This window comes from Pristiophorus japonicus, chromosome 2 (assembly GCF_044704955.1).
Source record: "Pristiophorus japonicus isolate sPriJap1 chromosome 2, sPriJap1.hap1, whole genome shotgun sequence".
Classification (NCBI taxonomy): domain Eukaryota; kingdom Metazoa; phylum Chordata; class Chondrichthyes; family Pristiophoridae; genus Pristiophorus; species Pristiophorus japonicus.
Window position 1 is genome coordinate 304,125,232 of NC_091978.1, and position 27,210 is coordinate 304,152,441.

At 44.2% G+C, this 27,210-nt stretch overlaps 1 protein-coding gene across 5 annotated transcripts in view; it reads right to left on the bottom strand.

Annotated features, from left to right (window-relative positions):
- LOC139247491 (E3 ubiquitin-protein ligase MARCHF1-like) overlaps window positions 1-27,210 on the bottom strand; it is an 801,353-nt gene that overhangs the window by 187,993 nt on the left and 586,150 nt on the right. For all 5 annotated transcript variants that reach the window (XM_070871648.1, XM_070871643.1, XM_070871642.1 and 2 more), the window contains one exon: window positions 24,698-24,748. In XM_070871648.1, coding sequence (XP_070727749.1) covers window positions 24,698-24,748 — 51 coding nt within the window. The remainder of the gene's footprint in view (window positions 1-24,697; window positions 24,749-27,210) is intronic.

Genomic DNA, 27,210 nt, shown 5'->3' on the forward strand with positions numbered 1-27,210 from the left:
GAAGGTGAACAGATCTTGGTGCAATTTAGGATACGGGCAGCAGAGTTTTGGATAAGCTCAACATTATGGAGGGTGGTGGATAGGAGACTGGCCAGGAAAGCATTGGAATAGTCAAGTCTGGAGGTGATAAAAACATGGGGCTAGACTTTCCACTATGATCGCTACCGTCCAAAAGTGTGCGATATTTCTGGCCTTAGTGCTTTTTTTATTTTTCATGATCGCTGATGAAGTGGCCCTCGTAAATGAAGTGGAAAATAGGTGTGGCAGTGGGAAGCCTCCCCACCCCGGACCTATCAAAAAATATGGGGCGATATCGCCGCTCTTGTTTCTTCTGTGGCCCACAATAGGTATGAGGCAGACCAGTGCCGCAAGAGGTGGAATAGCCTGGTTGCTTCGGCAAAGGTAAGTATTAAATTATTACATTTTAAATTGTAATGATGCACTGAATTAATTAGAATGTAAATCTGCCAGATTGTAATTAAGCTGGGTAACCTTGGGTAGCTTCCCTGCTAATATTTGGACTAAGGTTAGAACCTCCACTCTTTAAATCTAATTTTGCTCAGATGCCTTACATTTAATCAACAGTATTAATTATTATTATTTAAAGGAATTAATGGAAACATACAGACCACAAACATTTGGCATTGCTACCATGTTAGTTTAGAAGGAGAATTTTTGTGTGCGATGAGCAAGTCTTTAACTTGGGCACCGTCTCCTTTTTGATTATGTTGGTTGATGGGGCATGACTGAGCACTGAGGGGTCCAGTCACCTTTACCCAGACTGTGTGAGTCTCTCCAGTTGCTGTCAGTCACACAGTGAACCAGCCTATACTGGAGGAGCGCTGCCCTGTCTGCCCTGGGACACTCTGGGACATTATAGCTCTGGCCACACGGAGGTCTCCGAGCATAGCCCAGGGGCACGGTGCTCCCTCCCATCACAGTCCTGTCATTTCTGAGCTCACCCCACTGATTCCCCCCCATCGGGGGACCTCCATCGATTCAAATAAACCACCTATCTCCCCTCAGGCGCCAAATGGCACAGCCCATGGATGGGGCCTTTCCTGGAGATTGTATGCGAGATGTTTGGTATCAAGCATTAATTCCTAAACACGACCTTATTAAATATTTTCTCTAAACGTAGATGTTATAACCATGCATCAATTATGGATACAAACTGTATTAGCATATAACATTAAAGTTATGGATGAATAGAATGAGGGGTAACTAATTGTGGATTACAATATCTGTTGTGTTTCCGTAATAGTACCTAATCAATTAGCTTATGCCATGCTCTTGTCACGTTTGTAGAGGAAGTTATCTAAGAATCAGGCGGAACAGAGGCGGACCGGAGGACCTGCTGAGCTCTACCTGCTCACGGACTTGGAGGAACGTGCCACAGCATGAATGGGCACCCACAATCGTTCTGCGACCCGTGCTGGTGCAAGTCCCGTTGTTGCGCCACATGAGTAATGTGTAAAGCAGTGGTAAACCAGTGGTAATTTAAAGTAATTTTAATGCCATTTCATTGTAATATATGAATGATGTAATGTTATGCATGCAGCTTCTGTACTCTCAGATTAATCATATGTAACGTCTCTCATTCACATTTATTGCAGTAGTGTTGCTCCTCGTACATATGCCAACGCAGCGCAATCATTCTCATGTCTACCCTTCTCTTCTAATAACCTCAATTATGTTTTGCAGCTACCCAGACTCCCGAGGCGCAAAGGAAGGCCCCAGCACCAACCCCTTTACTGCTGCAGGTGGTCATCACCATGGGTGAGGAACAACAATCTGAGGAGGAGAAGATGACCCAGAGTTTTTATCTGTGGTACCTGCGGCCACGTCATCCTCAACAGATGAAGTAGTGGGGCCAAGCGGCTTGCAGCAGGCCACTCCAAGGCATCCAGTGCCCACGCCGATGCCGCAGAGGTGGAGTCAGCGTGGTAGGCACGTGCTGCGATGGGCAGATCCAAATGAGGACAAGATCTCACTGTCAAGGGCGAACGTCGACATAGGTCGAGAGCTCCTCCAGGTGCTTGGTGGCTTGACCAGCAACATTACTACACTGTCCGCACAAATAACGGAGCGCATGGATCGGATAGAAACATAGAAAATAGGTGCAGGAGTAGGCCATTTGACCCTTCGAGCCTGCACCACCATTCAATAAGATCATGGCTGATCATTCATCTAAGTACCCCTTTCCTGCTTTCTCTCCATACCCCTTGATCCCTTTAGCCGTAAGGGCCATATCTAACTCGCTCTTGAATATATCCAATGAACTGGCATCAACAACTCTCTGCGGTAGAGAATTCCACAGGTTAACAACTCTCTGCGTGAAGAAGTTTCTCCTCGTCTCAGCCCTAAATGGCTTACCCCTTATCCTTAGACTGTGTCCCCTGGTTCTGGATTTCCCCAACATCGGGAACATTATTCCTACATCTAACCTGTCCAGTCAGAATTTTATATGTTTCTATGAGATCCCCTCTCATCCTTCTAAACTCCAGTGAATACAGGCCCAGTCGATCCAGTCTCTCCTCATATGTCAGTCCTGCCATCCCGGGAATCAGTCTGGTGAACCTTCGCTGCATTCCCTCAATAGCAAGAACGTCCTTCCTCAGATTAGGAGACCAAAACTGAACACAATATTCCAGGTGAGGCCTCACCAAGGCCCTGTACAACTGCAGTAAGACCTCCCTGCTTCCATACTCAAATCCCCTCGCTATGAAGGCCAACATACCATTTGCCTTCTTCACCGCCTGCTGTACTTTCAATGACTGATGTACCATTACACCCAGATCTCGTTGCACCTCCCCTTTTCCTAATCTGCCGCCATTCAGATAATATTCTGCCTTCGTGTTTTTGCCACCAACGTGGATAACCTCACATTTATCCACATTATACTGCATCTGCCATGCATTTGCCCATTCATCTAACCTGTCCAAGTCACCCTGCAGCCTCTTAGCATCCTCCTCACAACTCACTCCAGCTTATTGGAGATATCACATTCAATTCCTTCATCTAAATCATTGATGTATATTGTAAATAGCTGGGGTCCCAGCACTGAGCCCTGCGGCACCCCACTAGTCATTGCCTGCCATTCTGAAAAGGACCTGTTTATCCCAACTCTCTGCTCCCTGTCTGCCAACCAGTTCTCTATCCACATCAATACATTACCCCCAATACCATGTGCTTTAATTTTGCACACCAATCTCTTGTGTGGGACCTTGTCAAAAGTCTTTTGAAAGTCCAAACACACCATATCCACTAGTTCTCCCTTGTCCACTCTGCTAGTTACATCCTCAAAAAATTCCAGAAGATTAGTCAAGCTTGATTTCCCTTTCATAAATCCATGCTGACTTGGACCGATTCTGTCACTGCTTTCCAAATGTGCTGCTCTTTCATCTTTAATAATTGATTTCAACATTTTCCCCTCTACTGATGTCAGGCTAACCAGTCTATAATTAACCGTTTTCTCTCTCTCTCATTTTTTAAAAAGTGGTGTTACATTAGCTACCCTCCAGTCCATAGGAACAGATCCACAGTCGATAGACTGTTGGAAAATGATCACCAATGCATCCACTCTTTCTAGGGCCACTTCCTTAAGTACTCTGGGATGCAGACTGTCAGACCCTGGGGATTTATCGGTCTTCAATCCCAAAAATTTCCCTAACACAATTTCCCGCCTAATAAGGATTTCCTTCAGTTCCTCCTTCTCACTAGACCCTCGGTCCTCGAGTATTTCCGGAAGGTTATTTGTGTCTTTCTTCATGAAGACAGAACCAAAGTATTTGTTCAACTGGTCTTCCATTTCATTGTTCCCCATTATAAATTAACGTAATTCTGACTGCAAGGGACCTACTTTTGTCTTCACTAATCTTTTTCGCTTCACATATCTATAGAAGCTTTTCAGTCAGTTTTTATGTTCCCAGCAAGCTTCCTCTCATACTATATTTTCCCCCCTCCTAATTATACCCTTTTTCCAGTCCTCAGGTTTGCTGCTTTTTCTGACCAGTTTATATGCCTCTTCCTTGGATTTAACACTAGCCTTAGTTTCCCTTGTTAGCCACGGTTTAGGCACCTTCCCCATTTTATTTTTACTCCAGACAGGGATGTACAATTGTTGAAGTTCATCCATGTGATCTTTAAATGTTTGCCATTGCCTATCCACCAACAACCCTTTAAGTATCATTTGCCAGTCTGTTCTAGCCAATTCACTTCTCATACCATCAAAGTTACCTTTCCTTAAGTTCAGGACCCTAGTCTCTGAATTAACTGTGTCACTCTCCATCTTAATAAAGAATTCTACCATATTATGGTCACTCTTCCCCAAGGGGCCTCGCACAACAAGATTGCTAATTAGTCCTTTCTGATTACACATCACCCAGTCTAGGAAGGCCAGCCCTCCAGTTGGTTCCTCGACATATTGGTCTAGAAAACCATCCCTAATACACTCCAGGAAATGCTCCTCCACTGTATTGCTACCAGTTTGGTTAGCCCAATCTATATGTAGATTAAAGTCTCCCATGATAACTGCTGTACCTTTAATGCATGCATCCCTAATTTCTTCTTTGATGTTGTCTCCAACCTCACCACTACTGTTTGGTGGTCTGTACACAACTCCCACTAGCTTTTCTGTCCTTTGGTATTCCGCAGCTCCACCCATACAGATTCCACATCATCCAAGGTAATGTCCTTCCTTACTATTGTGTTAATTTCCTATTTAACCAGCAATGTTACCCCACATCCTTTTCCTTTCTGTCTATCCTTCCTGAATGTTGAATACCCCTGGATGTTGAATTCCCAGCCTTGGTCACCCTGGAGCCATGTCTCCGTGATGCCAATTATATCATATTCGTTAATTGCTGCCTGCGCAGTTAATTCGTCCAGCTTATTACGAATACTCGATTTGAGGCACAGAGCCTTCAGGCTTGTCTTTTTAACACACTTTGCCCCTTTAGAATTTTGCTGTAATGTGGCTCTTTTTAATTTTTGCCTTGGGTTTCTCGACTTTTATTTTTCTTCTTTCTATCTTTTGCTTCTGCCCCCATTCTACTTCACTCTGTCTCCCTGCATAGCTTCCCATTCCCCTGCCATATTAGTTTAACCCCTCCCCAACAGTACTAACAAATGCTCTCCCGAGAAATTGGTTCTGGTCTTGCCTCGGTGCAGACCGTCCGGTTTGTACTGGTCCCACATCCCCCAGAACCGGTTCCAATGTCCCAGGAATTTGAATCCCTCCCTTCTGCACCACTCCTCAAGCCATGTATTCATCTGAGCAATCCTGCAATTCCTACTCTGACTAGCACGTGGCACTGGTAGCATTGCTGAGATTACTACCTTTGAGGTCCTACTTTTTAATTTTACTGCTAGCTCCCTAAATTCAGCTTGTAGGACCTCATCCTGTTTTTTACCTATATCGTTGGTAGCTATATGCACCATGACAACTGGCTGTTCACCCCCGCCCCCCTCTAAAATGCCCTGCAGCCGTTACGAGACATCCTTGACCTTTGCACCAGGGAGGCAACATACTATCCTGGAGTCTCGATTGCGGCCGCAGAAAGATCTATCTATTCTTCTTACAATAGAATCCCACACCATTATAGTTCTCCCACTCTTTTTTCTGCCCTCCTGTGCAGCAGAACCACCCATGGTGCCATGGACTTGGCTGCTGTTGCCCTCCCCTGATGAGTCATCCCCCCCAACAGTACCCAAAACGGTGTATCTGTTTTGGAGGGGGATGACTGCAGGGGACCTCTGCACTACCTTCCTTCCACTGCTCTTCCTGTGGTCACCCATTCCCTATCTGGCTGTGTATCCTTTACCTGCGGTGTAGCCAACTCACTAAACGTGCGATTCATGATATCCTCAGCATCGCGGATGCTCCAGAGTCAATCCACCTGCAGCTCCAGTGCCGCAATGCGATCTGTTGCGGTAATCGGCCAAATGGCTGCCTCTATCGATGTCTTGCGGCTTGCGATGGTTTTCGGAGATGGCACTGCACCCCAAGGTGCCGTACCACCAAGCACCACAACAGATGCGAGACAGGAGGAAGAGCTTCCTTCTGACTCTGAAAACGTTTCTTCGGAAATGTCTTCTCCTCCAGGCACTGAGGTAATTCTGCCGACGTCACCACCCGCCCACATCCCCCCACCCCCCCACCCCCCTCTACAGCAGCAAGCTTTGAGGTGCTCTGCTGCAAGATGTCTTGGTCCCATTACTCAGGGAGTTAGTGCGGAATGGGGGGTTAATACAAGGTGGGGGGGGAGGGGGGGCGGTTATGGTGCAGGAGGGAAGTGTGGTCACAGGTAGGGAGGGGGTGTGCTGTATATTGTTGTTGTTGTTAAAAAAAATGTTGAATGTTCACTGTTGGGGATGGTGGGAGGATATTGTTATATTGTTGTGTTACAAATTTTGTTGACTGTTGGGGGTTGGGGGGGGTGTTATATATGTTTGTTTAAAAAAAATTAAAATTCCGTCTTCAATTATTAAACATTTTTATTTAACTTTACAATTGTCGTGAAGTGTCTTCTAATAACGTAAGGTAAAACATCAATACAATGGTTGGAAATAATGGTCAGGCCAGGCCAGGCAAGGATGAAAAGTAACGCAATTATAACTGTCACCAATGTATATTCATGCAAAGCGTTCATTTATGAGCTTCTGATGCAAGAGTTTTGCAGCTGCGTAACTCCCATGGGGCTTTTCCAGTGTTGTGGGGGGCGTGGGGGAATGGGTTTATCGCCAGGCTGATTGTCCTCCCTGAGGTCCTCGTCGTCCTGCTCCTCATCCTCCTGTTCCTCCTCCCCTCTCTCTTGAGATGGAATGGCGGTCCCATCTGGCAATTGTTGTCTTCTCCTGATAGCTAGGTTATGCGACATGCAGCACACCACAATGAACTCAGCGACTTGCTCAGGGTGGTATTGCAGTTTGTATCCTGAGTGCTCCAGGCATCTGAAGCGCTGCTTAAGCACGCCAATTATCTTTTCAACGATATTGCGTGTAGCTATATGGCTTTCATCGTAGCGCTTCTTGGCTTCTGTCTGGGGCTTATGCAGGGGGGGTCATGAGCCAGCTGGCGAGGCCATATCCTTTATCCTGCAGCATCCAACCGTGACCTTGTGTCTTAATCTTAAACAGGTCAGAGACAGTGATCTCACGCAAGATGTGCGCATCATGGATGCTGCCTGGAAAATTTGCATTTACTGCCATGATTATGTGCTTGTGGTCGACAACGAACTGCACATTCAGGGAGTGGAATCCCTTTTGGTTCTGAAACACCTCTGCCTCCTGTAAACGTGCTCGCAGGGCGAAGTGCGTACATTCTATTGCTCCCTGCACCTTGGGAAAGTTTGCTATTTTCGAGAAACCCAAAGCCCTCTCAGTCTCTGCCTCCCTGGTCATAGGGAAGCTTATAAAGTCCATCCTGCATGCGTAAAGGGCTTCAGCCACCTGTTGAAAACAGCAATGTGTGGTGTACTGAGAGATACTGCAAATGTCGCCAGCTGAGGCCTGAAAGGAGCCTGATGCATAGAAGGAAAGTGCTGCAGTAACCTTAACCTCAACGGGCAGTGCGGTCCTGATGGTGCTGGTAGGCTGCAGATCTCTCTTAATTAGCTGGCATATCTCACTGATGACCTCCTTTTGGAAGCACAGCCTCCTAATGCATGTGTTAACAGACAAGTCCAGTTATCCCTGTAAATGCGTTGGGATCTAATGTCTCCTCCTCCGCAGCAGTCTGCCACCTCTTTGAATGGGCACATGATGCTTTTCAATATACCTTCTCCCATCTCTATTCTGCAGCATGTGATTAGTGATCAATACTGATTGAGAATTTACAGGTCCATCACTATAAACCGCTATAAATGTTTTTTATTTGTCCTCAACAAATACAAATGTGATTAGATGATTGGCAAAAGTCAAAAATGCCCTTAACATCACATAAATTGATTCTCCTCACAGGCACTTGAAGCAGGCTTTTATTACAGAACTTCCGAGTTACAAAATGGCATCCGTAGTGCCGAGTAATGGCGAGTTAAGGTCAGGTGATTGCAACTTTTCTTCAGCGACTTTTTGGGCCAGCGATCATTTGGACAAATTATGGGCGAAATGCCGAAAGTAGCGCTCAGCGATAATCTGGGCCATAATCCGTTGCTAGTTTTCATTACAAATACTATTCTTGGCATTTTTTTTTTTTTAAACAGGCCGGGCGATGCAGCTCATTCATGTGTGCCAAAAGTTGTGCCGGCGATAAATGGGCAATAATCGGGCACTGGTTTCCATTTTCAGCAATTATGGACGTTAGCCTGCACCTCAGAGTTTATATGGGCACTAAATGACTGATAAATGGACGATGATGTGCCTAAAGTCTTGTCCTTGGATGAGGGGTTCAGCCACAGATGAGATGAGGGAGGGGCAGAGAGAGAAACAGATGACACTCTGGAGGTGGAAACAGACAGTCTAAATGATGAAGAGGATATGGGGGCAGAAGCTTAGCTAAGGATCAAATAGGATACTGCATTACAAACAGTCTAGTTCAGTGTGCGGCAGTGGCCAGAGAGGGGGATGAAATTGGTGGCAAAGGAATTAAGTTTGTAGCAAGGGCCAAAGACAGTGGATTTGGCTCTTCCCAAGGTTTAACTGAAGGCTTACAACATAGAGGCAGTGTAGGTGGTGTCAGCTCACATGTGAACCCTGATGTCATGACTTCATTGCCAAAGGCAGCATATAGAGGAGAGTTAGCAGGGAGACAAGGATAGATCCTTGAGGTCTCCAGAAGCAACAGTGCAGGGTGGGAAGAGAAGCCATGTGTGATATCTTCACAGAGCACAAGCACACACAGCTCCTAACATGGCAGGCAGCTCTCTCGGAAGTCTCCGGAAATCTGCCTGGTTCTGTTTATTATTAACCCTGCACTTGCAGAACACAATATGTCCACATCCACAGTGTGGAGCTACAAACACTACAAGCTTACAGACATTACACTTCCCCGTCCTTAATGAAGAAGCCATCATAACAAACATCATACATAACTTTCATGTTTATACATAACATAGGATATAAACTTTTTTTTCCATATTTACAAATGTAACTTTACCACTTGTTTTCTGTTACGAAGAGGATACTTTCGCTCTCGAACAGAACCTTCCAAACATGGTGTCGATTTCACACTCATTCGAGGCTCATCCTGAGGAACGTTTTCCTCCATGGAGTTTCCTTGATTTTCATTTGAACTCATTCTAACTTCAGGCTCTTTGTTTTCCTGACTTGGACTCAGACTTTCATTCTGATTCTCTCATGGATTTGTTTCCAGTACATTGCATTTAGGATATACTACTGGTGTATCAAAACTATCTGATGAGTCAGAAATAATTGAATCATTCCCACCTTCAACTCCATCCATGTCTGTATGTAAAATATGATCAATATGAACAAACCTAACCTGCCCATTATCAAACATCTTTACCAAATATGTGCGAGGACCACATATCTTCACCACTCTTCCTGGTAACCACTTTAACCATTTATGGTGATGGTTCTTCACTCTCACCTTCTGGTTTCATTTAACACTTCTCTCTTTTACTCTACCTCTATCATGATTCTCTTTCTGTCTTAATTGTGTCTCTTCTACGGACTGTGAAAATTTGGCTTTAACAACGAAAATCTGGTTCATGGCTGTCGTTTGAGAAACAATTCTGCTGGTGTTCTACCAGTAGTTGTATGAGGAGTATTTCGATATGTAATCAAAAAATTAACCAATTTGTGATCCAATGACAACTGTCGTTTCCTTGGATTTGGATCTAACATTTGTTTTATGAGGGCACATTTTGCAATTTGTACAGTGCGCTCTGCTGCACCATTCGAAGCAGGGTGGTATGGTGGAAAGTTGGTATGTTTCACACCATTTTTGCTCGTCAATTGTGCAAATTCTTCTGAATGAAATTGTGGTCCATTATCCGAAACAACCTCTTCAGGGAGGCCAAATGATGAAAATAATTTTCGTAAAATGTCCAATGTTTTACTTGTTGTTATTTTCCACATTGGAAACAGCTCAACCCACTTCGAATGGCTATCAATCACAATGAACAATTGTTGTCCTTCTAACCCAGCAAAATCAATATGTAGCCTTTGCCACACCCTAGGAGGCCATTTCCATGGCTGTAATGGTACTGGTGGTGGTTGCTTGCTTACCGATTGACATGTCGTACACTGACTCATGAGGTACTCTATATGTTTATCAAGACCTGGCCACCATAAATAATTGCGTGCAAAACTCTTGGTCAAGCACATTCCCAGGTGCTGGTCATGGAGGTCTCTGAATAATTTGGACCTGAATTTATTTGGTATAACCACTCTTGCACCCCACATGATACAATCTTTATCGACTGATAATTCATTCCTACGAATGAAAAATGGATGTGTATCTTTGTCTGTTACCTGGTTTGGCCATCCATTTGCAATATACTCATACACCTTTGACATCACTGGGTCACATTTGGTTGTTCTACCAATCTCTTCAGCTGTGACTGGCAGTTCATCAATGTATGAAAAATAAAACACTTCTTCCCTATCGGGTGTAACTTGTGATGGGGAAGGCAGTCTAGACATTGCATCAGCTGATCGTCTGTATTCAATATCATATGTATATGCTGACAAAATCAAAGCCCATCTCTTCATTCGGGCTGCAGCTAATGTTGGAACTGGGGACTTTGGATGGAGGATTGCTGTTAGGGGCTTATGGTCCGTAACAATGGTAAACTTATGACCATACAAATATTTGTGAAACTTCTTGACCCCAAAAATTAATGCCAAAGCTTCCCTTTCAATTTGCGCATAATTATTCTCACTGGCACTGAGAGTGCGTGAAGCAAAACCAATTGGTCTCTCCTCCCCACTACGTGATACATGAGAGATCACTGCCCCAACTCCATACGGAGAGGCATCACATGCTAGCTTAATCTCCTTAGATATGTCATAGTGAACTAACATGGTGCTCTCTACCAATTTGCTTTTACACTCCTTGAATGCTGTATCGCATTCTTTTGACCACTTTCAATGGACCTGTTTTTTCAAATTTCATTCAGTGGATGTAATACTCTAGCCAAATTTGGTAGGAATTTCCCATAATAGTTCAAAAGATCCAAGAATGAACGAAGTTCAGTGACATTCCTGGGAGTGGGTGCATTTCTGATCGCATCCAATTTTTCCATGGTTGGATGTAAACCATCTTTGTCTACTCTGTACTCCACTGAGTTTTTAAATAACTCACACTTATGAGCAGACACTCATACTCTGTGCTTCCCTAGCCGTTTGAGGACTTCAATCAATATGTTATTATGAATTTGCCTATTTGGTGCTGAAATTAGTATGTCATCCAAATAACATACCTTGCAAAATCTGGTTCATCACCCCTTGGAATATGGCAGAGGAGGAAGACACTCCAAATGGTAGTCTATTAAATTGATATAGGCCTAGATGAGTATTTATAGTCAAACATGACTTGGACTCCTCATCTAGTTCAAGCTGTAAATAGGCATTCGTAAGATCCAGTTTTGAGAAGATCTGACCACCTGTCAGTGTTATGAACAAATCTATATTCGGCAATGTATTGGGGACATTACCCTCTAGAACTTGGTTTACAGTTACTTTATAATCACCACACAATCTTACTTTACCATCGGACTTAGGTACAACAACAATGGGTGTAGCCCAATTACATCGATCTATCTTACAAATAATGTTCTCAGTCTCTAGTCTTTGGAGTTCTTGCTCAACTTTCTCCTTGAGTGCATATGGTACAGAACGTGGCTTGTAGTAAACCGATCTAGCGTCCTTCTGTACCCTGGCACTCGCCTTGAAGCCTTGGATCAGACTGCCCTTTTCGCAGAACACCTTCGGATACTGCTTGATAACCTCATCTGTTGATGAAAATCTCACTTCCATACAGAAAATCTTACTCCAATCCAGCTTCAGTAAGGCAGACTTGTCTTCTTTCACTACTATTGGAGGCAAGTTCTGAAATTGATCTTTATATTTCACCGGTATGGTGATATGACCTACCACAGGAATTTTCTCTCCCGAGTAGCCTCGCAGCTCTATCTTGGATTTCTCCAGTTGAAAATCAGGCAATTTGTCGAGGTACAGTGACTCCGGTACTATACTCACGGATGCACCCATGTCAATTTCCATTGGTATCTTGAATCCCGCAACATCTATGTGGATTTTGATGCTTTCCGAATTGCTGTCCGTTAACCTCGTGCTCCTGATGACATGTAACTCTAACATCTCCTCGTCCTGTTGTTGTTCTTCCTTGCTATGTAGTCTCTACTCATAGCTTTGAACGCTGGACTCATAGCTTTGAAAACTGATTTACCCTTCAGTCGGCATGCCTTCGCAAGATGCCCAGTCTTTCTGCAGAAGAAATACTCTGCTCAAAGTTGTCCATACGTGAAGGCAATGTGTTGTCCCAGGCACCTATAGCACGACTTCGACGCTCTGTTAGAATTTCCAGTTTCTGAGACTTTGGGCCATGCCCATCTTTTACCTGGAACCTGCAGATGATTTACCTCGGTTGACTGACGACCGTAATTATTATTTAATTCTCGGGAATATTGTTCGGCCATGCTCATCGACCTCGCTGTGTGACAAGCAATCTCAAAAGTCAAGTCATCCGTCGTCAATAACTTCCTTCTGACCGCATCATTTTTCACCCCAAAAACAAAATGATCCCGTAATGCTCGGTTTTGAAAGTTTCCAAAATTACAGTGCATCGATAGCTTTTTTAATGCTACGATGTAGTCACTGATACATTCATCAGACTTTTGATTCCGAATCCCGAAACGATAGCTTTCAGCAATTTCTAACGGTTTGGGGTTATAGTGCTGCTCCAGCTTCATTAGAATCTCTTTAAGCGTTGTGTCCTTTGGCTCATCAGACACAAGCAGATTTACAAGAGTGTCATACAATGTCGGACCTGCCTCCGATAAGAAGATCGCTCTCTTATGTTCCAACACAGCCTGATTCTGGATTGCATTGTCTGGAACTTCGATTATGTTATTTGTAATAAAATACATTTCTAGCCGATCCACATACGTTTTAAAATGTTCCTGGTCATGTCTATGTTCCCCAAATGTCCCAATACACCTGCGGGTGCTGCCATTTTAATCTCTAGCTGTTCACACCATGTGCTGTATTTTACCTCGGATTTTTGTAGCTTTTTTCCAAAGTCAGAAACTTCCAAAGTCTCTCTGTCGGCTGGCTGGATCCTTCACCAAACAAAATTCAAGCTTTAAATCATCCAAAAAATCCTATCTCAGTCACTAAATGTGATATCTTCACAGAGCACAAGCACACACAGCTCCTAACATGGCAAGCAGCTCTCTCGGAAATCTCCGGAAATCTGCCTGGGCTGTTTATTATTAACCCTGCACTTGCAGTACACAATATGTCCACATCCACAGTGTGGAGCTACAAACATTACAAGCTTACAGACATTACACCATGGCAGGTAATTCCCTGGTTACAATTAGATTGCAAGCAAGGGCAGCTCCACTCAGCTGGATAATGAAGGATTATGTTGTTGTCAACCAGTTCAAAGGCTAGAAGGACGAGGAGGCACAGTGCACCATGGTCACAGTCATAGAAGATGCCAGTTGTTACTTTGATTTAGGCAGTTTCAGTGCTGTGGAAGCAGAAGAAAATTTTTCAAGGGCTTTGGCGAGGAAAGGTAGGTTGGAAAGGGGCGTTATTTTACGAGAATAGACAGGTTGAGGGTCGGTTTTTTCAGGAGGGGGTGATAATGGCAGATTTGAAAGGGTGGGGAATAGTTCCTGAGGAGAGGGATGGAAAGATATACAGAAAGAAAAGGAGGGGTGTTAGCCCTGATTTTTTCTGCACTAGATTTACTTTACTGCACTTTATTGTACTAGATTAACTAGATTTAGAACCAAAATTTCCATTGATAGCTCAGGAGATTTATCTAGTAGATAGCTGAGCCACACAGAACAGGAAAGTTCCAGGTGTGATTTCTGCTCTATACATGAGCTAGTTAAAATTGGCCATAGCATAGTTGGGTTGAAGGGGGAAAAAAATCGTCAGTGCCCCACTCCTGATTACTACCCATGAACCACTGTCTGAAGTGTGCACTTGTGGACGTCAGGTAAGGACAGAATTCCGCTTGACTGTGATATCTCTTGCATTTGTATACATTACTGATACCCAGTGTCAAGGCTCACAGATGAATAATGACCACTGGGAACACAAGGAGAATGGATGTGGAGAAAATTGGTGAGAAAAAGAGAGCAAACTTAAATGAAAACAGTTTAATAAAGGAACTTGGTAAAGAACGATGATGATATCCGCGAGAAACAGGATGAAAATTCTCAATTATACACTGCTGGTCCATGATATTGGAGCTATTAGTCAGTACTGACAGGTGCCCTTAGGTACGTTGCTTACAGGGAACTGGAAGTATGATGCAATATTGTGAACGAAACAACCAAAGACCATTGGAAACAGAAATAACTCATTCAGCTTGTGCCATTATCCAGCTCCTCTTTCAGGGTGTGATCTGATCATCTTTCATCATTTTTGCACTCACAGCCATAGCCTGCCACTCTTTACTGAATCACTAGTTTTTCAATCAAAGTAATTATTTCCTGCCTAAGCAAAAAAAGAGATGCTGGAAATCTGAAACAAACACAGAAATTACTGGAAAGACTGGAAGCAGGTCAGGCAGTATCTGTGGAGAGAACAGACAAATTGACATTTTAGGTGTGGTCCTTCATCAGAATGCGTGAGCCTTGCCAATGAGCACCATTTCTGATGTATCAACTTGTCTCTTCTCTCCATAGATGCTGCTAGGCCTACTAAGTGATTCCAGTATTTTCTCTTTTTGGTTCAGTATTTACTGTCTATTCCAGAAGATGATGACTGAGAAGAAGTCATCCAATATGGTAATTTTAACAAGTGACTATTTATTTAGAATCACGCCTTCTGTTTCTGGCTGGCTGGTTTTGCATAAAATATTTCTATAATCCACTTTGTTAATGCCTTTCCATATTTTAACATATGAATCATATGCCCTACACATTATTTTAAAAGTATATAGATTTTGCTTCCTTAGTTTCTCTTCACAGTACTTTGTAGTCTTTTAACACTTGGAATAATTTTCTCCACCCTAATTCCTTTTGACTGCCGCTATAGCTTTTTAAAAACTCATTGACTGCATCTGGATACAATATTCCAGTTCGTTTTACTGATGCTTTTCATAAAATATCTAACATATCCTTCATCATATACACCGGAACTTTCATCTTTAACGGGGACGTAAAATGAGTGATAGCGGATTGGCCGCACGTTATACACCCCACCCCCCGATATTCCCTTTCCTTTGAAGTCAATGGAAATGAAAATTAGACGGGATGTATAACAGACGGCCGATCCACTACTGTATGCTCCCCAAAATGGAAAGAAGGTTTTATGATTTGCATTAAGTTGCATGGTTCAATTGTTGCTGTATTGACCTCTCCTTTCTTTGAGTCGTGTGTTTCTGCATCTTGCTCTTGAGGCATCTTGGGGTATCAACTGTTCTCTGCAATGTGCCTGACTTTGAGGTGGATTGCTCATCCACATCAAACAAGACAACAAGTAAGTGTTAAGGTCACAGATTAGAAGTTAAGAACATAAGAACATAAGAACATAAGAAATAGGAGCAGAAGTAAGCCATACGGCCCTTCAAGCCTGCTCCACCATTCAATAAGATCATGGCTGATCATTCGCCTCAACTCCACATTCCTGCCCGATCTCCATATCCCTTGATTCACCTAAAATCCAAAAATCTATCTATCTCTGTTTTATATATTTTCAGAGACTCAAAATCCACAGCCCTCTGAGGCAGAGAATTACAAAGATTCACAACACTCTGAGTGAACTAATTCCACCTCATCTCTGTCTTAAATGGCCTACCCCTTTTCCTGAGACTGTGCCCATGAGTTCTAGTCTCTCCAGCCAGGGGAAACAAACTCTCAGCATCTACCCTGTCAATGGGTGTATGTTCATTTGATCCCTAATCTTCTATGTTTCAATGAGATCACCTTTCATTCTTCTAAACTCCAGAGTGTATAGGCTCATTCTACACAATCTCTCATCAAAAGACAGCCCTCTCATCCCAGGAATCAATCTAATGAACCTTCGTTGCACTGCCTCCAAGGCTAGAATATCTTTCCTTAGATAAGGAGACCAAAACTGTGCACTGTACTCCAGGTGTGGTCTCACCAAGGCCCTGTAGCAAGACTTCCTTAACTCTTATACTCCAACCTCCTAGCAATAAAGGACAACATGCCATTTGCCTTCCTTATTGCTTGCTGTACCTGCATGATAGCTTTGTGTGTTTCTAGCACAAGGAAACCCAAATCTCTCTGACATCAACATTTAAAAGTTTCTCACTATTTAAAAAATATTCTGTTTTTCTATTCTTCTGACCAAAGTGACTATCTCACATTTCCCTACATTATACTCCATCTGTCACATTACTGCCAACTCACTTAGTCTATTTATGGGCTCAATTTTCCCCAACCCCTTTTTTCGTCGCACTTACCTTAGATGTGCCAACTTTGTGCGCTGGAAACGGCGCGGAAAAAATGTGCCCCTATCCTGACCGCTCTGCTGAGTGTCCCGGGTCCTGGTGCGGCGTATATAGTGCAGTGGGGGGGGCCGAAAATAGTGCCGGCAGCTGCCCGCATGCATAGTGGTGTCGGGTTCGATGTGCGCTCATGTGCAGTAGCGCCGAAACTTGGCACTCGACCAATTTAAAAGGTGATCACAGCTGGTTTTGTTTTTGTGCCAGAAGGAGAGCTGTGAATCGAATTAACTGCTGAATACAAGCAGAAGTGTTGCCTATGTTGGTTCCTCAAATTAAGTGCTGTATGCCTGGAAAAGTGACAAAGGTGCTGTTTGTATGCAAAATAAGGACTGGGTTTGGGATCATTGCAAAAGTGCTGTTAGTGTCTCCGAGCAGCTGTAGCAATCATGCAGCAACGTACACCAAGAACAAAGAATTTCTTGCATGACTAAGTTGAGTCACTAGTTACTGTCATTGAGAACAGATGGCAGCACCTGGATACCAGCAGAGGTCACACAAAAGTGCCATCCAAAGAGATGAAGAAACGCTGGAACCAAGTTGCAGAAGAATTCTGCGCATTGGTGGCAGTGTAAAAAGAAATGGCAGGATTGGTCAACTAGTTAGTGTAATTAATATTTCCATTTATTCAATGCAATTTCAATTGTAAATGTGTCTCACCCAGCAGAAAGACACCTTCTCTAAAATGTTGCATTTTCATCTTTGCAAAAGAAACTGTCCCACAACAAAAGGGAAACAACTTGAACAGGAGGAGGACTGGCAAATCTGCACCCACTGACACCCTTGGAAGAGAGGGTCACTGTTTTGATGGGTCCTGCCTGGAGAAAAACCATCAGTACTGCAGAAGCTGGGCCCACACGCGAGGGAGTGAGTAAGTCATGAAAATTCATCGTGGCCGTTCAAATCAACCTGCTGCCTGGCATGCTATGTGTGAGCCTACTCATGCCACCCATCCGGCCCCCTCCTCTGCTGCTGACCATTTGACTATTCTGTTATATTTTGCAGAACTTGAGGACAATCCTGATGATCCAAATCAAGATTCAGACATGGATCAACCCTCCAGACCAACATAGGCGTGAGGGGCAGTTTGAGTGGATTAGGGGATGGGTTTGATGACAGGAGTGTTCTACTGAATCTTAAGGAGGTCAACATATCTGATTTGCCAGGCCTTTCCGTGATTAGTGGTTCGACATTCTATGGTTTCCCAGCGTCGGAGGGTGCGGGTTCCGGTGTTGGTGGTGTTGTGCTGCAGTGTTGCACACCCGTGGCCCCACTGTCCGAGGTTGCAGGTCCCAGAGGTGGTGGTAGTGATGGTGGTGTTGTGCTGCAGCATTGCACACTCGTGGCCCCACCGTCCGAGGTTGCAGGTCCCAGAGGTGGTAGTGGTGGTGATGGTGGTGGTGGTGGTGGAAATCAACAGGTAACACCCAGGGTCCCAACTTCTCAGCCTGCACCTCCCACTGGGATACCACGAGCCAGATCCAGGTGGAGGGGTAGGAGAAATCGACCACACTCTCCTGAGATGCAGGATGCAACAGACGTGGTTCAGATCATGGCATTGGATGGAGAGAGCATTGATCTTACCCGATCACTCCTGGACACCATAACTGGGGTGAGTGAGGAGGTAGCGGGACTGTCGGGAGAAGTAACAGTAATGGCACAGGAAATGGGAACCATGTCCGCTAACATCAGTGAGGGAGTAGTGTCCATCAGTGAGGGAATAGTGTTCATCAGTGAGGGAATAGTGACCATGAGGGATGGAATGTCAGAGGTAGTGGAAAGGACGAGAGTTGTAATAACCAAGGCCATGAGGGAGGGAATGTTTCAGACTACTGAGACACTGTCAGAGTGCATGAGGGAGGGCATGTGTGAGTTACCTGCTGCAATAAGGGAACACACCCAGACCCCGCGCCCATTGACAGAATCAACTGCCACTCCCACTCCAATCCCTGCACCAAGCTCTGAACAGCCCAAAGCCGCGCCCTCCAGCTTGCCGCCTGGGCTCTCCAACTTGCCATGTGACGCTGATGCCACCCACTCTCAAGAGGTGCCCAGTGGCCGAGATGTTCGAAAGAAGAATCTTGGCGTGCACCCCAGAAACACTGCACCACTGCCTGCGGGCAGGGGTCATGGAGAGCCCAAGACCAAGCGCAGCGGGCGGCCTTAGACTAAAGAGGATGAGAAATGGGTGCAGCCTTTCTTTGCTGCTGCTGTTGTCTTTGTTTTTGTTGTTTATGTCACTTCACTCACTGTTTTAACTGTTCTCACATTGGATTTTTTTTGTAAGTTATGTAAATTTACAAGTTTATAAGTGAACTTAAATTTTAAGTGATCTTAGAGTGTAAATGTTCTCACATTGGATTTTTGTTGTAAGTTATGTAACTTTACAAGTTTATAAGTGATCTTAACATTTAAGTGATCTTAAAGAGTAAAGTTTAAACAAAAATAATTTTATTACACTAAAGTACATTGCAAAGTTTTGAATAAAATATATTTTACATTAAAACTGAATCATGTTCCATTAACACACCACAAGATTAGGAACAGCTCCAAAAAATAAACATGTCCATGCGGAATAGTTGTCCCTGGGCCCTCCGGCATCAGCAAAGTGATCACGGATGAGCTGCTGGAGCAATCGTTAAGGGGGCACGATGGCCCGCCCTCCTCCGACGTCCTGCTCTGGCCTCAGGCACTTGCATGGTTTCCTCATCCTCGTCATCATCATCCTCATCATCATCATCCTCATCCTCATCATTATCCTCCTGCTGCTCGTCACCTGCATCTTCCACATCATTATCATGAGCCACTCTCACCTCACATGGGTCTTCTTCCATTACCAGGTGCTGCTGCCTCATGATAGCTAAGTTATGCAGCATGCAGCACACAACAGTGAACTGACCAATAATCTCAGGGGAGTATTGCAAGTAGCCTCCGGAATGGTCCAGGCATTGGAATAGCTGTTTCAAGATGCCAATTAGTCCTCTCTATGATGCTGCGCGTCGCAATATGCGACATATTGTATTCACGGTCAGCTTCCGTCCGGGTTACGCGTAGGGGTGTCATGAGCCAGGTGGTGAGACCGTACCCTTTGTCTCCCAGTAGCCAGCTCTGCCCTTCTGGCTGCTGCTCAAACATTTCAGATATAGCGCTGTCGTGTAGGATGACCACATCATGGGTGTTGCCAGGGTATCTTGCATCGACTGACATGATGCGATGCATGTCGTCACACACGAGCTGCACATTAATGGAGTGGAAGCCTTTTCTATTTCTATACATCTCGGCATCCTCCAAAGGTGCACGCTAGGCGATGTGGGTACAATCAATGCAGCCCTATACCTTTGGGAAGCCAGCAATCCTTGAGAACCCCACAGCCCGCTCATACATTGCTTGGCCGGTCATTGGGAACTTGATGAAGTCATTCCTCCGCGATACAGTGCAGCCTGGTGAATGGAGACATGTATTGCATGTTGAGAGATGGCACACACATCTCCAGTTGTAGATTGAAACGATCCGGAGGCATAGAAGAGAAGTGCAGCTGTAACCTTCACTTCAACTGACAAAGCAGTCCACCTGCTGCTTCTCGGCCTGTAGGTCTGGTCTCAGCAAGTCACAGATCTCACGGACAACTTATGTGCGGAAATACAGCCTTCTGACACACTCTGCATCACTCAGGTCCAGGTACAAACGCCTGATTTGAAATTGTAGATGTGGGTAAGGCCTCCTGTCCAGCAGCTCTGATGTTCCTGATGTGATGAGCTCGAATCAATTGTCTCCTATGTAGCACAATGATGCAGAACTCTCGCAAAAGGCATGGCTTTGTGAATATTGCCCCCATACTTAAAGTTAAACTTACAAAGAAGGTCAAAGCAGGCAGCACAGCACAGGTTTGCAGTTCTCTCTCTCTCTCCAGATGGACCACACCCAAAGGTCCTTTGTCCTCTCCTCTCTCCCTCCCCCCCTTGGGTCTTGTGACCTCCTTCCACGCTCCCCCCCGGGTCTTGTGACCTGCCTCCCTCCTCTCCCCCTCCCCCACCCCCCAGCCTCCCCTTGATTTAAAGGGCAGCATCTCTCTCTCTCTCTCCCCCCCCCCCCCCCGCCGCCCCACCGATGCTGCGCTCGGCTGCTCTGCATCCGCACCTCCTCCATTCATTTGCAGCTGCCCCTAGCCCTGGACGACTGGAGTCCCAGTGCACGTCTTGCCGCCCCTATCCCAGGCCGAATGGCCTCATGCACAGGCTGGCCCGCTGCCTTCCCGGGTCAACTTTAAAGATAGCGGTAGGATTTACTTGATTTCTAGTATTTTTATTGTTTGAGCTTTTCCTTGCAATGTTTGGTGCTTGGTTGTTTAGTTTCAGGTCATCTCCGGTTCCCTTCCCTCCCCTATCCCTGGCCTAATGTCCACCGATGTACTAATGTGCGCCGCTTTCTTAACTGCTCGCAAGGTTTTTCAGAGCTGGCCACATACGCTGACCTGTCAATTTGGAGTAAGTTTTAGCTGGCCAAAGTGGCATAAATGGCCAAAACTGGTGTAAGTGTCTGGGAATGACCCCTTTTGAAAAAAAAATTAATGAAAAGAAATCGTACCTAACTGATTTACTCTGGAGCAAGTTTATTGGGGAAAGTGGTGTTTTTTAACTTATGCTAGGAAAACCAACTTACTCCAAAAAATTGGAGCAAGTCATGGCCAAAATTGAGCCCTATATCCCTTTGCAGACGCTTTATATTCTCCTCACAGCTTACTGTTCCACCTAGCTTTGTATCATCAGAAAACTTGGATGCATTACAATCGATCCCTTCATCTAGGTCATTCATATAGATTGTAATAGCTGAGGCACCAGCACTGATCCTTGCAGCACCCCACCAGTTATAACCTGCCAACCTGAAAAAGACTACATTTTCTGTCCATTAACCAATCCTCTATCCATGCTAATATATTGCCTCCAATACCATGAACCCCTACAGTTGTGTAATAATCTTTTATGTGGCACTTTATCGAATGCCTTTTAGAAATCCAAATATACTACATCCACTGGTTCCCCTTTATCTACCCTGCTAGTTACATCCTCAAAAAACTCTAATAAATTTGTCAAACGTGACTTCCCTTTCATAGAAACATAGAAAACATAGAAAATAGGTGCAGGAGTAGGCCATTCGGCCCTTCTAGCCTGCACCGCCATTCAATGAGTTCATGGCTGAACATTCAACTTCAGTACCCCATTCCTGCTTTCTCACCATACCCCTTGATCCCCCTAGTAGTAAGGACTCCATCTAACTCCTTTTTGAATATATTTGGTGAATTGGCCTCAACAACTTTCTGTGGTAGAGAACTCCACAGGTTCACCACTCTCTGGGTGAAGAAGTTCCTCCGCATCTCGGTCCTAAATGGCTTACCCCTTATCCTTAGACTGTGACCTCTGGTTCTGGACTTCCCCAACATTGGGAACATTCTTCCTGCATCTAACCTGTCTAACCCCGTCAGAATTTTAAATGTTTCTATGAGGTCCCCTCTCATTCTTCTGAACTCCGGTGAATACAAGCCCAGTTGATCCAGTCTTTCTTGATAGGTCAGTCCCACCATCCCGGGAATCAGTCTGGTGAACCTTCGCTGCACTTCCTCAATAGCAAGAATGTCCTTCCTCAGGCAAAACTGTACACAATACTCCAGGTGTGGCCTCACCAATGCCCTGTACAACTGTAGCAACACCTCCCTGCCCCTGTACTCAAATCCCCTTGCTATGAAGGCCAACATGCCATTTGCTTTCTTAACCGCCTGCTGCACCTGCATGCCAACCTTCAATGACTGATGTACCACGACACCCAGGTCTCTTTGCACCTCCCCTTTTCCTAATCTGTCACCATTCAGATAATAGTCTGTCTCTCTGTTTTTACCACCAAAGTGGATAACCTCACATTTATCCACATTATACTTCATCTGCCATGCATTTGCCCACTCACCTAACCTATCCAAGTCGCTCTGCAGCCTCACAGCATCCTCCTCGCAGCTCACACTGCCACCCAACTTAGTGTCATCCGCAAATTTGGAGATACTACATTTAATCCCCTCATCTAAATCATTAATGTACAGTGTAAACAGCTGGGGCCCCAGCACAGAACCTTGCGGTACCCCACTAGTCACCGCCTGACATTCTGAAAAGTATCCATTTACTCCTACTCTTTGCTTCCTGTCTGACAACCAGTTCTCAATCCATGTCAGCACACTACCCCCAATCCCATGTGCTCTAACTTTGCACATCAATCTCTTGTGGTGGGACCTTGTCGAACGCCTTCTGAAAGTCCAAATATACCACATCAACTGGTTCTCCCTTGTCTACTCTACTGGAAACATCCTCAAAAAATTCCAGAAGATTTGTCAAGCATGATTTCCCTTTCACAAATCCATGCTGACTTGGACCTATCATGTCACCTCTTTCCAAATGCACTGTTATGACATCCTTAATAATTGATTCCATCATTTTACCTACCACCGATGTCAGGCTGACCGGTCTATAATTCCCTGTTTTCTCTCTCCCTCCTTTTTTAAAAAGTGGGGTTACATTGGCTACCCTCCACTCTATAGGAACTGATCCAGAGTCAATGGAATGTTGGAAAATGACTGTCAATGCATCCACTATTTCCAAGGCCACCTCCTTAAGTACTCTGGGATGCAGTCCATCAGGCCCTGGGGATTTATCAGCCTTCAATCCCATCAATTTCCCCAACACAATTTCCCGGCTAATAAGGATTTCCCTCAGTTCCTCCTCCTTACTAGACCCCCCGACCCCTTTTATAACCGGAAGGTTGTTTGTGTCCTCCTTTGTGAATACCGAACCAAAGTACTTGTTCAATTGGTCCGCCATTTCTTTGTTCCCCGTTATGACTGCCCCTGATTCTGACTGCAGGGGACCTACGTTTGTCTTTACTCACCTTTTTCTCTTTACATATCTATAGAAAGTTTTGCAATCCGTCTTAATGTTCCCTGCAAGCTTCTTCTCATACTCCATTTTCCCTGCCCTAATCAAACCCTTTGTCCTCCTCTGCTGAGTTCTAAATTTCTCCCATGTTGACTCTGCCTAATCATGTTATGATTTTCTAAGTGCCATGATACAACTTCCTTAACAATAGATTCCAGCATTTTCCCAATGACTGATGTCAGGCTAACTGGCCACGAGTTCCCTGTTTTCTCTCTCCCTCCTTTCTTGAATAGCGGTATTACATTTGCTACCTTCCAATCCGCTGGGACCATTCAGAATCTAGGGAATTTTGAAAGATCAAAACCAATGCATCCACTACCTCTGCAGCCACTTCTTTTACAACCCTAGGATGTAGGCCATCAGGTCCAGGGGATTTGTCGGCTTTTAGTCCCATTAGTTTCTCTGGTACTTTTTCTCTACTTATATTAATTACATTACGTTCTTCACCCTCATTAGACCCTTGGTTCCTCACCATTTTAGCTATGCTTTTTGCATCTTCCATTGTGAAGACAGATACAAAATATTTGTTTAATGTTTCTGCCATTTCCTTATTCCCCATAATAATTTCTCCTGCCTCAACTTCAAAGGGACCAATGTTTACTTTTGCTACTCTCTTCCTTTTTACATGTTTGTAGAAGCTCTTACAATCTGTTTGTATTTCTCTTGCTAGTCTTCTATCATAATCTAAGAGAAATTGTCTTAGATAGGCGAAGTCAATCGTTTTGAAACCAATCAAATTGTTTGCCAATTGCTTTGAACCTCGTATTGCTATGAGAAAGCCAAACTGTACTTGTATTTCATCCCTCATGCAAATTCTCTGGGAAATGTTATGCAACTGGGTACCATAGCTATACAGCAATACCTTCTTCGGAATTCTGCCTCATGAAAGCATACCAGCTATTCTGTTTATGGATGATTATTCTCTGGAAAGTACTACAGCTGAGTTCCCAATCACATGCTAACTACAATTATGTTCTCCTTCCCGAAACATATCGTGTGAAGAAGTTCCCAAACACAGACTCCCTCAGCACAAATACAAAGCTAGAAAAGTCAGAACTTCCCTTTTGAATATAGAGAATATTCCTACCTTTGATATGTTACTTGATTGACTTGCTGAGCGTCCTGGAGACTTGTCATTCTGCAAAATAAATAAAATATATTATGTTATTCATTATGTCAAATGTATCTATTTGGGCTTGTTGGCTTCCCTCAGTCAGGTTAAAATACAGGCACAACCTGACATTTTTTTATAGTGGTGTTATCACCATAACAAAACACCAATCACCCCGTCATCTCTGAAATCCTCTCCATTCCTCTGATTTCAACAGTGATTCCTCCCATGCTCTATCCAACTCCTCATGTTAAGCATCGGTTTCCCATTCCCTCTGGATCATCCTACAATGTGTCTGCTCTTGCAAACAAGGGTCTTTCTATTCATGAATTGATATCATGGGAGTGAGCAAAATTTGAGCTGCCAATGATAACTCTTTTCCTCTCACTATGGCTACTTTACCAAGCTACACATTCAACCCTGCCCAACTTACCATGTAGGTACTCATTGTGGTACTCATCTCCAGGTTTCACCTTGGACTAGCTCCTTATTCCTTTGGCAATTGATCCACATTTTGACACATCATTCACTAGCAGTTTTCAAAATCCTCATCATTTACTTCCTCATCCCAACCTCCAGTGCGCCTTAGCACCTTCTTTCCTGAAAGCTCCTGCCATCTGTATTAAATTAGCCACTGCACTAAGCATCTCAACCTTGGTGACTTTAACCTGCATCTGAAGTTACTCTGCCCTCACCTCCTTCAACCACATCCTCTACACATACTTCTCTACCTTATCTTAGGCCAGCTTCTTCATTTCTTTCTCTCACACATCCCCATGCTTGTGTCTAATCTCCATATTCCCTAGTGCCACTCAGGGGGGAAAAAACCCTTAATTCCCTCAAGTGTCCCATGGTAACACCTTGTCCTCTAGCTCACCACTTGCATTGTCATTGATGCCTTCATGAATCAGCTCCATGGCTGCTGTACCTTCACTTTTGCTATCCTTGTCCCCACCAGGTCCCACACACCAAGGATAATCTAATTTTCTACCATCTTTTTGGTACAGCAACTACCAACACGGACTTAGCTTCATGGACTCGAATCCTTTGGCCGCAGATTAAAATGAACATGGCACATGACCTGCCTGGCTGTCCATCTCCAAATCTGGCTTTACTACTTCAAGCAGTACTCTATCTTTCTTTCGATGGATAAATTATCCTTGAAGTTTCAGATTATCTTGGGCAGCAAGAATGATCCAACACTCCTCTTCTCCATCACAAACTGCCTCCTTTTTTCCCTACACCCACCATCTTCATCTCCATCAGGATATCATGAACCTCTTTGTTTCCAAAATCAAGGTCATCCACTATGACATCTGCCTTACTTCTCCCAACTCAGCCCCTCCCCTTTACACTGCAGATTTTCCATCTCACCCCCTAACATTCCCTGCTTTAAGCTCTCAATTTACCCTCTCAATAACCTCATTCCAGCCTCTGGAATCATTCCTCCTTTCAAATGTGCTATCACCATCTCAGTCCCTCCAATTTTTCAAACTGCCACTTAATTTCTAATCAGTCCTTTCTCCCCAAGGTCCTTGAACACACTGTTGCCACCCAATTGTGCACTACTCTTTCTCACATTCCCTGTTTGAATACCTCAATTTCCAGGAGCACCAGCACAGGAAAAAGTTACAAATGGCATGTTGTACAATTGCAAGTCCAGGACAATGGCAGTTTCTCAAGTTTATCCATTATAACCCCTCGATCTCTTTAATTCTTAGCAATACTGTAGCCTGCTTTATTTAACACATGTTCCCTCTTTTGGGTCCTTGGTGCCCATCTAAATGATTTTACACATCCGTCCATTTTGCTACATATTGGCCCATCTAAAAATTCTGAATCCTTATGCCTCAGGATGCATTGTTTCCATTAGTTGCCCTGCCTCCTGTTTTGAGTGCTATCTAGATACTTGGGAGATTTTGCAAATGTACCCTCATCCAGGTTATTAAGGCACATATGTGTGTCTGTGGGGTGAAATTCAACTTCAAAATAGAACATGCTGTACAGGATCAGGTGTCTGTTATATTTCCTGCCCAAAATCAATGGAAAGGAAAATCAGTTGGGGTGTATAATGGGCAGCTAATCCACTACCGCCTGTTTTCAACCTCATCAAAGATGAGTTTCATCCCCTTCATACCTGTAATTATCTTTGTTTGCTGCTTGAGTTTGAGCTTCCCTTTTTCTTTTCTTATTATTTAATAAATATTTAAATTCCCTCTCATTAATTATCCCATCTATATATATATCACCATCACACTAGATTATAATTTTCTCATTTGTCATCTACAATCAGATTTTAGAAAAATGCACAGACAACAGCTGGGACTGGAGTTGCCATCCCTCCCGAATTGTCCAGGACTCTCCCGGATTTGAAAAAAGCTCTTCTGGCACTCCTGCCAGCAATCTGGGAGAAAAATGGAACTGAGCACCTGTGCACCTCTGACTGAAAAGAGGAGAAAACATGGGACATATTGCCGCAAAGATGGTAA